This window comes from Lottia gigantea, assembly GCF_000327385.1.
Source record: "Lottia gigantea unplaced genomic scaffold LOTGIsca_45, whole genome shotgun sequence".
NCBI classification, from domain to species: Eukaryota; Metazoa; Mollusca; class Gastropoda; family Lottiidae; genus Lottia; species Lottia gigantea.
In genome coordinates this window covers 1,036,980-1,055,406 of record NW_008709577.1, presented here as the reverse complement: position 1 = coordinate 1,055,406, position 18,427 = coordinate 1,036,980, and the positions used below count along the sequence as shown (strand labels likewise).

At 29.6% G+C, this 18,427-nt stretch overlaps 2 protein-coding genes across 2 annotated transcripts; one reads left to right on the top strand and one right to left on the bottom strand.

Annotated features, from left to right (window-relative positions):
• Positions 1-1,073: 1,073 nt before the first annotated feature.
• On the bottom strand, positions 1,074-5,772 carry LOTGIDRAFT_192257 (hypothetical protein; the record flags this gene model as incomplete). Its single annotated transcript, XM_009060959.1, has 5 exons — positions 5,257-5,772; positions 2,257-2,547; positions 1,881-2,030; positions 1,367-1,492; positions 1,074-1,160 (listed from the first exon to the last, which is right to left on the bottom strand). Coding segments are annotated over exons 1-5 (1,098 nt in total), but the record flags the coding sequence as incomplete, so codon positions are not given.
• A 368-nt stretch (positions 5,773-6,140) lies between these two features.
• Positions 6,141-18,258, top strand: LOTGIDRAFT_233929 (hypothetical protein; the record flags this gene model as incomplete). Its single annotated transcript, XM_009060958.1, has 23 exons — positions 6,141-6,329; positions 6,420-6,542; positions 6,699-6,858; positions 7,037-7,185; positions 7,347-7,396; positions 7,567-7,676; positions 8,088-8,172; positions 8,355-8,470; positions 8,639-8,805; positions 9,108-9,198; positions 9,673-9,818; positions 10,036-10,196; positions 11,276-11,378; positions 12,038-12,119; positions 12,518-12,626; positions 12,948-13,050; positions 13,285-13,413; positions 14,126-14,257; positions 14,540-14,643; positions 14,827-14,975; positions 15,341-15,528; positions 15,875-16,022; positions 16,417-18,258. 23 exons carry the CDS (start codon positions 6,141-6,143, stop codon positions 16,560-16,562), a joined length of 2,940 nt encoding a protein of 979 aa, XP_009059206.1. The 3' UTR covers positions 16,563-18,258.
• Between the last annotated feature and the right edge of the window lie 169 nt (positions 18,259-18,427).

Sequence of the window (18,427 nt, the reverse complement as noted above, 5' to 3'; positions counted from 1 at the left end):
CTATCAGACAACTAATTTGGAATGTTTTGAAAAAATAAATAAACTATATAAACTTTAGTGAAATATATGATATAAGTTTCATGACTTAACATTAAATGGAACTCAATTAGACAATAAATAAACTACCTGGAATATAGCTGTTCCAGAAAATTTGCTATAGAAGTTCTGATACAGCAGCTTACAATTATCAATGGCTTGATTGAGTGCCGAACAGTCTGAAATCAAATGATGAACCTTCACCAGATATTCCAATCTGAAGCAAATCTGCATAAAAATGAAATAAAAGCTAGTCATTAACACCAGTCAGTACTAGACAAGACACTAACCTCTGGTTAACAATCAAAACCCAATCAAACCATCTATCCTATTGGTTCTCCTATTGTTGAAATGTTCATCTGTTCCATTACCAGGTTTACAACAATTACTTATGTGTAGGCAACTAGTGAATTAAATTACAAAAACCAAGAAACAATCAGGTAACTGAAAGATGGAGGCAAGTATCCACCCTAAAACTGACTAGTGTTCAGACTAAATAAAAGCTTATACATAAATAAAGGGAAATAACCCAGTTTATTGTGGTTGTTGAGAAGAGATTGTATTATGATGATGATATTGTATAGGATTATGTATATTAGTATGATGTACACTGGGAGAATCATAACGACCATAACTACCACTCATTACTGTACCATACCCTATTCTACCATTAGTCATAACGGGTGTTCCTCGTGGAGTACCATGTGGTGTTCCTCTTGAACCACTACTATTTATAGAATGTGTGTTACTGACTGTTATAGGACTGAAATGAATAGAAACAAATAATACTAAAACAATGGTTGCTTGATTAAAATAGTCTATCAAAAGTATAAACACAATCAATGAAATCAGAAGACACTCTTTTGAAATCATTGATAACAAAGTGTGTTAGTCAAAGCTCTAGCTTTCTCGTAAAAAGAACCAAGTGTGCCTTCACCCTTGTCATATATCAGAGGCTGATAAGAATACAACAAATTAAGTTAAGAAAAACAGACTGAATTAATCACTGACCTTCCTGGTATTTGCTCAACTATTCTAGATAAATCATCATCACTATCATATCTTCTAGGATTATCAAAGAAAAACACCTTCGATGTATGACTATGGGTAGATTCAGCCAGTGACTAAAGTAGAAAAATATCAGCATGATATAATGACAATAATTACATTCACCCCTTCTTCTATACTCACATTATCAATAAATAATGAAAGAATTAAACTATCTATTTAGATATATGCACATATTTTCCTTATATATTGTAAACTTGGAACATGCCTCTATTAACATGGGTACAGAAATTTGTCAAAAAATATTACCCGTACTTACCACTGTAGTGACAGCCCGTCGCACACGAAAAAATATAACAACAACAAAAGTAGGGAAAACTTCCCAAACAAACAAAACAACACCAAATGATAAATAGGCATAGCCACCATCTAAATTATAAGCATCAGCCTGAAAAACACATGATTGTGGAGAGGTTTTGTTAGTCATTATTTATGAAAAAATATGAAAAAAATTCTCAAAAAAAAAAATCTACTGTGTTTTTAACTTTTTGTGTGTATCAGGGACACTAATAGCATTGAATTGCACCACTTTTATTTTCAGGCAGGCTAATTTCACTCATTCTACTAAAACAAATGTTAATAAACTATCGCAAAGGCCCTTAGATACTCCTACCCCAGAGGAATTTTCATAAACAAAACACAATCTAAGACTGTTATAACTATTTCTGAGTCAACATTAATATACCTTTAATTTATTATCAAAATGTCTGGGAAAAAATTAACAATTTAACAGTACCTAAACTACCTTACTTATTGTTACGAAGAATGCTACTCACCTGATCAGAAACATTGACCCAATCATAGCCGAATCCAGGTATCTTTGATCTTTCTTTGGGATAAATAGCAATAAAATTATAAATAGCGCGTGATGTAAATAATAAAGTAATCAGTAATCCAGCCGATATAGCTTGACACATTGTTGTTCCCTGCAATATCACAAAAAATTGAAAATAAAATTAAACACTTTATATTTTGTAAAAGGGTAAGGTTTGACAGCACTGGCTGTGGCATTAGGAATTTTCTTACCATGATGTGTTATATGAGTTACTCTCTAGAACTTGCCAAGGTCCTAAGTAGAGATCATGGTAGATTGTAAAGTTCGCACTGAATTAGCATACCATTTATAAAAACAAAACAGAAATAAATTTTTACCTTGGCTTCTAAAACTAAGCTTGAGGAAGACATCTTGGTCATTTTATAAATACAAACAGAAAGTACAATAGCAAATATCACAAATAAACTGTCATTAATGGCCACACGAACATATAATAATTCCATAGGTACTGACATATACTTGGCTTCATGGTATTTTACAATAACAGCACAGCCAATATTAGATGCAATAAATACTATAGCAGCAATACCAACTAATATCCGTACAGGTCGTCTAGAATATAAAACACATGGAAAATAGTTTGAGAAAGACTGATAAATAAATGTATACTTGATACATTATCAATCACATTCTTCGATTCGCTCCTTAAGACAAAAAAAAAAACCCAGATTTCTGAAAGGAAATTGAGTAACAAACTTATTTAAGTTTATATTTCAAAGACTACTATTAATATTTTGAAGCTGATATTTTAACTCATGCCAAATTATTCATTACATTTTATTTATTGACGAAAGAAAGAAAACATCAGCTACTTTACCAATTAATTTCAAATAAAATATAAAACTTACTTATATTTACTTGGTTCATATTTTGCTCTTGCTTTAAAAACTACCTAAAATACACAAATTATAAACAAAAATTAAAATGTATTATCTTAAGCCATGGTATGCAAGATATAATTCTATAACTGAATGGTCTATGGTGCAATTGGGCTTAATAATTATAGTTATCAGCTACAAGATTTGGTGATTTTAAGTTGAGAATCATAACTATATCTTAAAAATCTAAAGTTAAAAAAAAGTTGGTTTTTTTTTAATACATAAAATTTAGGTCAAGATACTAAGATTAGCTAAGACATGGTGGTTATTATATCATTATTGTTGGCAATTACTTGAAACAAAATTGCTCATAACATAATAATATACTGAAATTTGAGAACTTTAGCGGTAAAGTAGAGAAGATGATATTTTCAGACTATGTATCCAGGTTTAACAATAATAATAATTATCATAATAATAATAAGTGATACCGGTATAATCACTGATGGTATAATCACTGATAATAGGTTAGCTTATCTTTAAAAACCAACTCATTCACTGGTGATATGATAAAGCCAATATTAATAAATATTATTATTGATAATGTAAGAAAACAGTATTATACTTCATTATATAATATTTTGGCCTGACAAACCATGCATCCTAACACAGAAATTGTTCTTCTTGAAGGTATTTATCATTGAGGCAGACGACAACCATTGACACACTGACTCATTTTCTATTTCAAACATTTGCCCTAAGATCAAATCTGTCAAAAAAAACATAAGCTTTAAGAAACCATCCAATATCAACATTGTCAGTAAATCCAAAATAATATCCTATAAAATATATACTGTATATATAAATCATCTATCAAATATTTAATAAATCTGCATCCAACAATAAAAACAATAATTATACATCAAGGAAATTTCAAAATATCCACTGATTCAGGTGTCATGAGTCAAAAAAATACATTTCTTTTAATTTTTGCTTGAGTACTTTGAGGGAACATTTCATAAGTGATATATGTACATCTTATTAGTGATTTGCAGCTGAATCTGTAAGTTGGCATATATTCTCAGAAATTACCTATTAGTTACAAAGGTACACATCATAATATATCAATTTCACATCAAAATTCACTAAATTATTCATGATCTATCAAATTTCAATTCATATGAAATTTTAAAAAATAAAATATTAAAAGCATGTATTACAATATCATTTCCTTATAATCTTAGCATGTGTTAATAGTTTACAAATAAGTTATTTCCTACAGTCAAGTAGTATTACTAATATATCTCTATTTTAACATTAAGGCAAGATTATTCAACTTTTTCTTATGGTACTAGTATATCTCAGTCTTACTCTAGAACAAGAGCATTCTATATAAAAATTAATAAGTTTCCACCAACTTCTCCATACAAGATATCAAAATACATGTACTTCCATCTAGACTAATAATCAAGTTTTAAATATTTCAACCTTAGTTAAAAAAGTTTTTAATATTTTTCAGAGACAGTTGTGGTCAGAGAAACTATGTATTAAACTTTTAATAGAATACATGAAAAACAAACATTTAAGATAAAAAAAAACAATACTATTATGGATACTACTACTCTTTCCTTTATTCATCCAAGTATGTTCTACTTTTAAATGTCATTCAAAGATTATCAGTAATTTTGTTAATGAGCTTTTCTTCTGAATATAAAACAAATGGTTTGAAGAGTTCAATCATTGGACTTCAAAGTAGTGTTGAAGGGGTGTCAAACTTGATTGGCTAATATTTCTATTCCTGCTTTGTAGAGCTGTTCTTCAAATTAAAACAGGGAAGGATGTCAAGATTTTCTTATAACTTATAACAAAGTATCTCCTTAACAGTCCACCCATGACATCACTAAAAAATCTAAATTTTCACATCAACTTTTTTTTACAGATATTTTAATATAACAATCTATATCAGCCATGACTGGAATGTTGTGATTTAAGTTTTCTAAAAGAAATTGATTCATTCTATTCTAAATCTTGATATTATGCCAATATTTCTGGTGGTTTTTGTTTTTGAAAGTCATCATGACTCTCACTACTTATCCTAAATGTCCTTTGTTTGATAATAAAACATTGAAATTAATACTTGATCTACATTATAATAATATATATTGGCTGTTACTATAAATAGTGTCTATGATAGGTATTGATTGAAGATGAATATCGTCTACTGCGTTTTATAATTAATTAATCTTTTATAACAATAGCTCCCCTTCATACAGATCAATTATTTAATAGAACTAGTAAAATATTAGTTGACCTACACCAATATCTTGTTACAGTTTACATCAACGGATTCTTGGTTATGGTTCAATTTGTAGACTAAAGCCTATTGATCTTCAATATTCCATAGTTATAGGACATTTAAACCCATTAAGATATGCTCAATGAACAGGTCTATGTGACAATTATAGCAGACAGCTATTGAGAAAATATAAATATACAAACCTGTGCAAAAAATAAAACCAATAAACAAAGGATAACAAATTGTAAACAAACAGGTAAACAATATAACAACCAATATATTACACCAGGTAAATTGTTAGCTTCATCACAATCATTAAAGTAAAAGGAAAACAAAGTTGTTCTTAATCCTGACCACAATAAACACAGAAATAAAAACACAGTCTGATAACTGAAACGTTTATGTCGATAATACCATATCATCCACAACTGACAATAAACCAACAAAAACAGTAGCCCATATAATACAATATAGGCAATAGTCAGACTCAGTTCCACACTGGGAGATAAAGCTCTATTCACTGGACTTGGAAAAACTGGAATATCTTTGGTGATTATCCTTCCATCAGGATCCGACTGTTCTGGTATGACATTGCCGACATTTGCCAACAGATTGAGTATTCCAGAGCTTGAATTGTTCATCGACATACCGACCACTTAATTCATTGTTATTTTAACATAATTTTCGGATATTTTATGTTTTCCCTAGTCTGTCATTCATCCAGTATCCTGTGATCAGCTGCGCAACATCGACGGTCCTCCCATGTGAACTTTGACCTGCATAAATTGGCCTTGACATTGATAATGAAATTCACTATTTATTTTTCAGTTGCTAATAAACTTAGGTTTACTTCTGAATATTCTTGCTATTCATTTATTACAAGGAAAAACTAATACTCATTGATCAGAAATTTACTTTTGTATTTAATTCTTTTTTCTTCAGAACACTTCCTCTGTTTTCTGCTGAACTTCAAATATGTCAGCCTCCATGAAGATAAACAAAGTTAAAATGAAGAAAAAGATTCCAAACCAAGTGTAGTTTTAGATATCTGTGTGGATTTGCAAGTTGGAATTGTCATTAGCTAAAAATGAGAGGGTATCTTTGGAATGGAAATTATAAACTGACATCTCACTTTCAAAAACATTATTGTGCCAGATGGAAATCAAGTGAACACAAGAGTAAAAGATACTCAAAAACACTTATTTTACCAAAGTCCAAATTCAATTCTACTCTGAGAGATGGAGCAGCAATTAAAAGAGAATTAAATATTCAGAAGGTATCAATAGTAGTATCTTTTGTCTATCAATTGATACCCACTGTCACTATAATGGTAATGAATGTATCAAAATACCTTATTTGTTTGTAGGCATGCAGCTTCAATAAATTATATTCATGGCAAAGACAAACAGATCGCAACAAAGAGTTTGTTTTACATGATGGACCACCTTATGCAAATGGAGCAACCCATGTGGGTCATGCAATTAACAAGGTATTGGTACATGCATTTATTTATTGACTAATACTATACTGGTATTCTTAAAAAGCTGTTTTATCTGCATTCATGGTTCACCTTGTTTTTAAGATTGTTTTTCTAAAAATATAATTGTCCATCCAAAACTCTCTCTTAAGCTGTTATGTGTTATAGATTCTAAAAGATGTTACAAATCGCTACAAGTTATTGAGGGGTTACAAGATTCACTATGTGCCTGGCTGGGATTGTCATGGTCTTCCTATAGAAATGAAAGCTTTAAAAGATGGAAAAATAGATGAAAGGACATTAAAGCCCTTGGATATTAGGAATAGAGGTAGGGTTAATCATGTTTTCTTCTGCTTTAAGTAGTTTAAAAGTATAATCTGAATATATATAGATTTTGAGAAATATTTTTAGAGTGATATGCATGAAAATCGTTGAAGCCCATAAGAAGTCAAAGTTTATTGATATATTGCATTTGATTTCTTCTAATCCCTTCCTTTATATTACAGCACTTAAATTTGCCAAGAAGGCTATAGAAGTACAGCGTAAATCATTTCAGCAATGGGGAGTGATGGCTGATTGGAGTGAAGGATATTTAACCACTGATTTTTCGTATGAAGCAAATCAGTTAGAAGTATTTTTTAAGATATATGATAAGGTATAAGTGATTCTTTATACAGCGAGAAATTCATATTCTGTCTAAGTGTTTTATTATGCATATTATTTGCAGTGTATCATAGATGCTCTTGTAGAATATAGGCCCTTTTTCTGCTGTTAACATACTACTAATATTAGCTATTTTAACTAATACTTTTTCAGGGTTTGGTATATAGAGAATTTTTGCCTGTATATTGGTCTCCCTCTTCAAGGTGATTATTTCTCATTTCTATATATATTTACTTATGATGTAAAGAGAAACAGCACAGCTAAACCCCCTAAAAAATATCTAAATATCCATTTCTGTCCATTGCCAAATTTTCCAAAAATATATGTGTGAGCACAGCAAACCTAAAAGTTGATTATCTTTATTTTGACTTAGGACAGCCTTAGCTGAAGCTGAATTAGAATATAATGAAAAACATTGCAGTAAATCAGTTTATTTAACATTAGATGTCACAGAGATATCTGACTCTATCAGATCATTAACAGGTAAATATAGATCTACATACAATTATTTAACACGAACACAATTATATGGATAACAATTACTTTAATAAATAACTTGCGACGTTTCGACGATGATTCTTTCGTCTTTATCAAGCAATGATGCATTGCTTGATAAAGACGAAAGAATCGTGTTAATATCATCAATTACTAAATGCCACTCAAGGAAGATACAATTATTTCTTAGTTTTTCCTGTCTTTTACATTTCTGTTCATTTCCAGAATTTTATTTAGAAAGCGTCTTAAAAATCAACCTTACAAGATATATTTGAGTGGTAACTAAAACAAATTTTGTTTCTGTAATTCAGTAGAGACCTGTATTATACTGTTGTTACATACATATATGTGGATAAAGAAGCTATCATTTCTTACCAATGAAATTAATTTATTTTCCAGATAAAAGAATAAAAGCTGTTATTTGGACAACAACAGCCTGGACCATACCATTTAATCAACTTGTTTCTTATCATAGTAATATACAGTTAGTTACTTTTTACTATTTTTTTAACCACTCAATTTGGTGATATATTAGAAAATATATGATGGTGGGCTAGTTTGGATGCAATTTTAAATCCCATTTTGGGATTGAAAAACCACAGGGGAGTGTAATATCAGTATTATATATAAACAGTGTTAATATTTATTTTCTGTATTTGATGGTAGATATCAGCTGTTAGAAAATCATAATAATGGTGATGTTTATCTGTGTGAAGAAAGTTTCAGTGTTAAATTATCAACTTTACTGGGATGTCAATTAAAAGTTATTTGTTCATTTTCAGGTAAATCTGGGTTTGTGACTTACATTTCTCATGGGTGTTGATTATTACTCAATAGGAAAAGATATAAGAACATTGATAAACTCTTGGTACACAAACTAAAATTAATTCTGTCCCATTTCTCAGTTAATAGGTATAAAAAGATAATAATATCTTGTTTTCCTGATGTAGGTGATAACTTAAAAGGAACAAAGTATCTCCAGCCTATAACTAATGAAGTATGTCCATTCTTACATGGTGATCATGTGAGCAGTGGTAAAGGTACAGGATTAGTTCATACAGCACCAGCACATGGCCATGATGACTTTGAAATGGCTCGACAGTATGATTTACCTATTGTACGTACACTCCTTTCAAAGATTTTAATCCCTATTTTTAATCCCTATTCTCCCAGAATTCAGTGGAAATCATAACTGAGGACTGGTTGATAGTGTCTATCTATGACATACACTGAGCCATAATTAAACTTCACTCCGTCGACATGATGCATTTGTCTTGATTATTGCTCCATATACTAGTTCCTAAGCTAGCAAGTTTTACAGACCATTGTTTCAAGGGTTTGAGGTGATGATAAACAAATGGGAAATGATAATTGATTTAAGATGTTATCTATTTTCATGTTACTTGTTACTTATTGTAGGAATGTTATGTAGATGAAGAAGGAAAATATTTGAAAGAAACAGGACCAGAGTTAAAAGGAAAAACAATAGGAGTTGATGCAGAAACAACTGGTGAGTTAGTAATTTCATTTATTAATCAAGCAATGTTATAATTGTCATTAAGGGGACAATTGCGCCATTTTTTGAATCAATCATATTTTAGTTTTATAAACTGTAATTTTTTTTGTGAAACCAATCAGTAATAGCTCACCGTCAAAATTTGAGCCTTCTATGAGTGTCCAGAATTATCCGTGTTTGCATGTTAAAATGACGACTCAAGAGTAAAGCTCCTAGTTTGAAGTATTTTTTTTAAGATCATACATTTCTGGTATTTCTGTAGACTATTTACATATATTCAAGACCAAAATCAACCCACCAAAATGGCGCATCTTTCCCTTTAACTTGAAGTTGTTGTATATTACTGTTCAAGATTAAACCCCCCTAAAATTTACCAGTTCCAAATCTCTTATAGAATAGGTTTGTACAACAAACACATTCATCTGACCTTAATAAGAGGGAGATCTAAAAGTAATATAATTGTTTCAGTGGTGAATCTAGTGAAGAATAATATAATAAAGATAGAAGATTATATACATAGTTATCCATATGATTGGAGAACTAATAAACCTGTTATAATACGAGCTAGTAAACAATGGTTTGTTAATAATAAACTACTCAAAGACCAGGCTCTAGTAAGTTGCATTTACTAATACAAAATGTGTCATGACAAGTTTGGTCTGTTTAACCAGAAGTACCTTATAAGGATAACATGAATATAAGAAATATAAATAATTAGTTTCAGTATTTAGGGCAAGTTGAAATTTAGTAATAATTTGCTAATTGATGTGTTGTTCTTGATATTAGTGTTGTTCAATATGATATAGATAGTAAATATTTGTTATTATATAGGAATGGATAGAGAAGATAGATGTAATACCAAGTTTATTTAAAAATAATCTAAGAAATAACATAGAAAGTCAGACATATTGGTGTATATCTAGACAGAGAGTATGGGGTGTTCCGATTCCAGTCTTTTATGATAACAAAACTGATCAACCTATTGTTACACAGTAAGAATTTTACTTTTTGTTCAATTCAAAGTTTAACAATAATTGTCTCTAAACTTTTGAGTCGAAACTGTACATTGCAGTTAGAGAAGCTCTCAGTTACCTTATATTTAGAGAAGCGGTATATCACCTTATATTTAGAGAAACTCTTTTAGCACTAAGCAACATTATATCTAGAGAAGCTGTTAGTCACTTTATATCTAGAGAAGCTCTTAGACACCTTATATCTAGAGAAGCTCTTAAACACCTTATATCTAGAGAAGGTCTTAAACACCTTAGATCTAGAGAAGCTGTTTGAGACCTAATATCTAGAGAAGCTCTTAAACACCTTATATCTAGAGAAGCTCTTAAACACTTTATATCTAGAGAAGCTTTTTGTCACCTAATGATAATATCTAGAGAAGCTCTAGGACACCTTATATCTATAGAAGCTGTTTGTCACCTAATATCTAGAGAAGCTCTTAAACACCTTATATCTTGAGAAGCTCTTAGACACCTTATATCTAGAGAAGATCTTAGACACCTTATATCTAGAGAAGATCTTAGACACTTTATATCTAGAGAAGTGCTTAGACACCTTATATCTAGAGAATTTATTAGACACCTTATATCTAGAGAAGATCTTAGACACTTTATATCTAGAGAAGATCTTTGAAACCTTATATCTTGAAAAGTTCTAAGATGCCTTCTTACTTTAGAAGCTGCTGGCATCTTATATCTAGAAAGGCTCTAAGTCACCTTATATCTAGAGAAGATCTTAGACACTTTATATCTAGAGAAGTTCTTAGACTCTTAATATCTAGAGAAGTTCTTAGACATCTTATATCTAGAGAAGATCTTAGACACTTTATATCTAGAGAAGATCTTTGAAACCTTATATCTAGAGAAGTTCTAAGACGCCTTCTTACTAGAGAAGCTGCTAGGCATCTTATATCTAGAAAGGCTCTAGGTTACCTTAAATCTTTGTAAATGCCATGTTTGTTTATGTTCTTACTAGAGAAGCTGCTAGGCATCTTATATCTAGAGAAGCTCTAGGTTACCTTAAATCTTTGTAAATGCAATGTTTGTTTATGTTTTGATAGAGAAAGTATTAAATATATATGTGAACTAGTGAGAAATAATGGTAGTGATATATGGTGGAAGTTACCAGTAGAACAATTAGCTCACCATTCTTTACTAGATAAGGTAATGTAGGTTTTATTATGTTCTAAGTGTAAAAAAGGATAAATAATAGATGAATTAAGTTTTTTGACTTATTTCAAACTTGTCTTTCAATAATTGAACTTTAAATGTGGCCCCTCCGTTAACTTTCAAGCAGTAGACAGTAGACTATAAATAGGTGACCTACTTATTGCTGATTGGCTGTTCTCTAGGACGTCTCTATTGTTAGTATCAGTTCATTAACGTTATGTTAAAATCTTATGTATTTATGCGCCAATTTTGTGCCTTAGTTTGTTGCTATTTTAGATAAATATTTAAACACGTTTTCGAGTTGATTTAATTATAAGGAATGACCTGAACATTTTTTCAGTTTATCAATGTATAAACAGAAAACACCTGTGTACGCTGTATAAATCCACCTAGCAGTTTATACGTAAGTGTACACAGGTTTTTTCTGTTTATACATCGATATATATTCCTTAAATATTTCATACTAGTAATTGTTAATGTACTGCCAAATATTTGTGTTTAAATTCAAAGGTGCCAGTGGGCGTATATTACTTTACCTGGCAAGCTATTTTTAATTGTTTATTGAAAACAATTTGTGAAACATGTGAAATAGATTTAATTCATACATTAGTTTGATCATACATAAACTGAATTGTAAACTTATATATTGACAGTTTGGCAGTGAATTAATAAAAGGTACAGATATATTAGATATATGGTTTGATAGTGGTACATCTTGGGCTTCTGTTTTAAAAGGTATTTATTATGTAAGGATTTTGAATAGTCATTGGGTATATCAAGAGGTTATGTTTTCTGAAAAGGACAGCAATTAGGTCAGATCCCAAAAAGAAAAACTACATTGTATGAAACATCAAAAGGTATTGTGATAGAGTGACTTTGGCCAGTATTTTACAAATGATTTTTATTAACTTGTTCATTCTTATTTCTGAGTGGTTGTGCTTGAAATACATGTACTTGTCATTTAGGTATTGTCCTGATAGGTTTGCAGGATATTGGCAAGATTTTGAGATCATATTGCCAGTAGCTAATGATTGTTGAATTTAGTTACCAACTGGTGATACATACCTACAGTTATTAAAAAGAAGTTTGAATTTGTTGAAGAGAAGTATATTTATACTAGTGTTATGTTACAGATAATAACTATGAAGCTGATGTATATTATGAAGGTATAGATCAATGTAGAGGATGGTTTTTAACATCATTATTAACAAGTATAGCTGTAAATAGTAAACCACCATACAAGTAAGTTTATCATAAAATGGCAATATGTGAAGATATTTGTTTGATGTATATAAAGAAACTACTAAAATTCTAAGAAATCCTTTTTCCATTGGTTGACATTTCATCAACCCAAAGACTTGCAGATGTAATTTGGAGTTGTTATTTCTATTAATATTATAATGATTAACAAAGTTTGATGTTGTAAACATTGTGGGTGGATAGTAGTGAAGATAATATTCTGATGTCTGAACATGTGATAGGATGCTTTTGTAGAAATCAGAAAAGGTAAGTAAAAATTGAATATTTTTATCTCAAAACCTGTTTTGAATATTTTTTATACAGGAAGGTGATGATACATGGTTTTGCAACTGATGAAGCAGGTAAAAAAATGTCAAAATCCATTGGAAATGTTGTAGATCCAGAAATAGTGGTACATGGTGGAAAGGTCAGTGATGTTTTACCGTTGATAGTTAATAATCTAATCATGTTGGCAGAGGGAACTGGAATAAAATTGACAATTCAAACTGAAATTACCAAAGTTTGTCAAATAAAAAGAATAAAATGTACATGATGGATACAATAATTTGGTTCTCAATTTCAAACATTTCAAACAAAATGTCCTTTCAACAGATAGATAGATATGAAATGAAATTTGATATTTGCCACTGAACTTTTTCAGGATAAGAATGAAAATCCGTCCTATGGTGTGGATATTCTTAGATGGTGGGCAGCTCAATCTCAAGCTAAAACTAATATAATGATAGGAAAGAATATATTAAATAGAATAACTAATGAATGTGTATTCCCTGTAAGTACTTCTGTAATTTGGTAAAATCTCTCATGATAGATAATATGCACTCTGTCCTGACAAATAAAATCTGGCCTTATGCATAAACTATAATATTAAGTAATCCTTCAATATCATATTAGAAGCACATGCATATAGGTTACATTCAACGGTTCAATGTGGTTCTCACATCGCTATCAGGAATATAATATATATTAACATTTATATTCCTGAAGACTATGTGAGAACCACATTGAAAGTAATAAAAATTCTAGGAGTATCCATCCATATAATTGTCTTATTTATCATATTGAGTGGTAATAGGTTGGTTCAAAGTTAGAATTCGTAGATGACACATGAATTAAAAATATAGAATGCTTTGTTATTAAATGAAATGCCGAGTGTAAATTAATAATGAATGTCTTAGTAAGTTTTAAGGAAAATTGAACCAGACCTCAGTGAAAATATAAAATTACAAGGGAAGGAATACTATTGAATACAAACTGACGTGGTGAAAGCTAACACAGTATGGCAAACTCTCAGAAAGACTGGCCTTGGCATCAGAATTTTTCCTTCAGGAGGATTCAAAATCATAGTACCGTATAACCTAGCAGACGACAATACAACTCTTTACCTACTGAGTTTTTCCTCCGACACATAATTAGAGTAGACATTGAGTAATTAATATTAATTTCATCATTAATTAATATCAATTCTAAAAAATTATTTTCAGGTGCGCAAATGTTTTGGATTTTTATTAAGAAATTTATCTACATTTGATCCTTCAACACAATGTATAGAATATTCCTTATTATTACCACAAGATCAGTATATGTTACTACAGTTGTATCAATATGGTCAAAATGTAAGTACACAACAGTTTATATAAATTCCTCTAATCTACAGGTATTTAGAATCTAGAAGATATTTTAGTAATTAATGAAATCTATACTAATTCATATGGATGTTTCCATACTCAATGGTATGATCAATTATTATCAAGAGGTTTTTTAGTGTAGAGTTTAGTTGGTAAATGACAATGGGTACTCTTATGATATTATTATGGGAGTAATTTGTTTCATAAGACCTGTTGTAATTTTGAAATGACTATTTCTTGATGTTGAATTGAGGCATTTTACGTTTTCAGATTACAAGATATTATGAAGAAAGTGAATTCAATAAAGTCTTACTGGAAACCATCAAATTTGTAAATGTACATTTTTCATTTTATTCAAGCATTATCAAAGATAGGTAATGATCTTTTCTTTCTTTTATAAAGCAAATGATGAATATATGATAATCTTATCACATTAACAGACAATCTGATCAAGATCCAGTTCAATTGTTTATAAAGAGTATCAGTAGGTTTGCTATCACTGTTTTCTCTCATTGCATTTTGCATCTATTTCATATGAAGTAAAATATCATTTGTAGATGTTATTGTGAAGAGAAATCTAGTATTAAAAGACTATCCAGTTTAACAGTACAGTACTATATGGCTGATATATTAATTAGATCACTAGCTCCTATTGTACCTCATTTAGCTGAAGAGATTTATCAACATCTACCTAAACATTCACCTGGTAAACTAGTCTTTATACTAAAAAGTTTATAGCATTGTTTATTTTCTATACTGACTCAAACAAGGCTTGATTAATTTAAAAATGATTTGTGTTTTCTTCTGTTGAGAAAAAGTTGATAAAAATATCAAAACAGAATTATTGTTTGAAATTATGTTAATTGGCAATCTTTTCAGTTAACTTCAGAATCAGTCATGATTGTTACAGTGTGTTTTAGAATGATCCATGAATTGGATAAAAAATACTCAGTAAATCAAACAACAATATTTTCTAATGCAAAGAGACAAGTTATCAAGTTTTGATGTATATTAAAGAAAATTACAGTAATGATTTATTTATAATTATTATTTAACCTTGATCAATTTCAGCTGAAAGTAGTATATTTAAAACAAGTTGGTTTGAATTACATGATGAATGGAATAATACAAGTTTACAGAATATTATTAAACCTGTATTTGATATACAGAGTGATGTACAGAGTGTTCTGGTAACAGAAGATTCTATGGAATACGATGTAGTTATTTATGCTAGTCATTCCTTGTTTGAAATATTGAAGGTACCTACTATATTCTAAACAGTACAAATAGTATTTAATTGTGGACACATGAGTTAAAGCTAAAATGATGTATCCTCAATCAGTTAGTCTTATAATACAGGATCATATTATTGTAAAATCCAGGTAAAAGAGAAATGGCTAAACTTCCTTAAATTGAAACAGTTTAAACAATGGTAAGGAAAGTAATTGACCTGTGTCTCTCCCTGTTTCTTCCATGTAGATATTTATGAAAGACAGACACATGCAGACAGAAATGTAAAGCTCACAAGAAATCTGATTTTGTGTCAGTATAGGTTATAAATTTAGTCTATTGGTAATTTTTAAAAGTGAATGTCTGTTTTTTCAGTTATTTCAACCAGATGAAGTTACATCCAGTTCTTCACCATTAAATGAAATGTTACATACATCACATACTAGTTTACTATCAGAACCACCTGCTATTATACCTGATGATTCTCAACTAGTAGACGGTCTTTCTACTGTTCTTCAAAATGGTATGTTGTTTATCATAATGGACTATTTACTCCAAAATAGTAAAGCAGTTGAGATAAAATGCTTTTTTTGATAACATGGGCTTATATTCTGACAGCGATGTCATTTGCAGAAAATTGACACATGGGCAGCCTGTTAAAGATTCTCTGACAGTTGGTAACTGAGCTAGAAAAGTACGATTGGCAATACTGTTCTTATTACACAATGACTTGCTTTGAATCATGACCCAAATTATAAAGCATTCCAAAAAAAGCTATCTTATCTAATTTATCAAATATTGCATATGAATTGACCGTAGGAGATATAAATTAATTGAAATGTGTTATGACTTTGTAAGCATATACTAAGAAATTATGGCTATTCTCTATAAGATTACTGTACACATTGTATTTGTAGGTATGAAAGTTCCTCAGCATTTTAAAATAATTATTATGCCAGCTATGAAGAATATTTGTGAGAGATGTAGAAGATATACAGCTGATCATAGTTCTACACCATGTGAGAGGTGTCTCACTGTTCTCGCTCATGACTGGGCTGAGTGATCTGATCTTATTTGAGTTTATAATTTTTAAATTGAATTGTTTCCAGTGTTATAGAAGGCAAGAATGTTAAAGCATACTTTCTGTTTCCAAGTCCAAAACCATCATTCTTTAAAGGTTGTTTTTTCGGATAGGAACAAGTCTTTTTATTTTGCTTTGTGTTTCTAAGATGTTATTTAAACATTATGTGCCTATAGAAAAGTTTAGTAATTGTTATGTTTTGTTGTGTGAGTTATGTTTGTTAAAGAGAATATTTTTATATACATGTTGTAAAGTGAGTGAGTTTGAAAAAGTATTAATCATATATTATTTTGTTTGGCTAACTGATAAATAAAAATACATGTTTTATTATCAAGTAGAAGCTTAAGTTTATTTCATGTTTAATAAATAATATAACATTATATACAGTTTTAACTTCTCTTTCTAAACTGTTTCAATTATCAGGATAAAAAACTCTCATTATACAACTACATAATCATTTCTTTATCATAATAATACAAGGGGATTTGGATATGCTTTTTTTTTTCATACATGGTCATTTAATCACTGGCTTCAGTATTCAGTATAACATTCTACACAGTACCCAGTAGAGATGTCAGATCACAGAGTACACTATATAGCATGTACACTAACACAAGCATGCATTTCACATTCAATTTACAATAATATACAGACATCATTGGCAGCATATCATTGACCATTATGTACTGCAAGGTTTTTCACATTGCATTTACCCCCATAAAGTTTGGGCAGGATTACTCTTGTGCTCTAATTTGGGCTTGCCTTCTTTTTTGTGCAAGCATCAATGCAGAATTGTTTGTCTCTTTACAACACCTAAATTGAAAGACTAAATATGAAAGAAAAACATTAAGGCAAAATTTGCAAAAATTAATATACAAAACATCATCAAAAGGATTTGCCAACTGACCTAATTCTATATTACAGAAGGTTTAAACTTCAATCTTCAGCAAAATATCAGTAATATAATGAAAAAAACCTTAGATGAAAATACGATTGGCTTAAAAATGGATTTCTACTTCCCGAAACTTTTGCACTAAAATATACAGTAATTAGACATTTCAATGTTTTAAATTTCTTACATCCAAAAGTCTATAAACACATAAAATCATATGTACTGAAATAATTTATAAGGCTTGATTCACATTCTAATGTATATCTTAAAATAACAGGATATAACATGATACACCAAATATTCTATAAAAACAACCAAATTAAAACTAATTAACTATTTCATATTAACAAAGAAACAAAATATATTTAAAATGGGAATGAATCATATTACATACAACAAATTAAAGCATTAAATGGTAGAAAGACTCATATATTTATCAACATTATCATAATTGTTACATTTTGCTATTAAACTTTGAATTTCCTATTGCACAAACAGGTTATTAATGTTTTTCTTAATTCAAATAGATAATTACACAAACTTTGACTTGGTATTAGATGCATTAATGAGGACTAGTTTTATAATAATATATATCACATCAAGAGATCTATTTAGAATATCAATATTTAATTAATAATTTTAATATATATAAGACAAGCAAATAGAATTATATGAAGGAGTATTTAAATCATATTACATTAAAGCCTAGTTTAATATATCAAGAAAACATGCTAATTATAAATGCAGGGCTGTTCACACATATTGACAAAATGATGTCATGATACACAATAACAGGGTTTATAATTCAAAATGTCTTTTAGGTCTAAAATTACAGCCAATTTTGATATTACCAGTTAAAATGAACATGCTCTTTGTTTAAGTTGTTTGTCATTTAACATTGTGGTTTCATTGGTAGTAAGTCATGAATAATAATAAAATAAGTATAATGTAATGG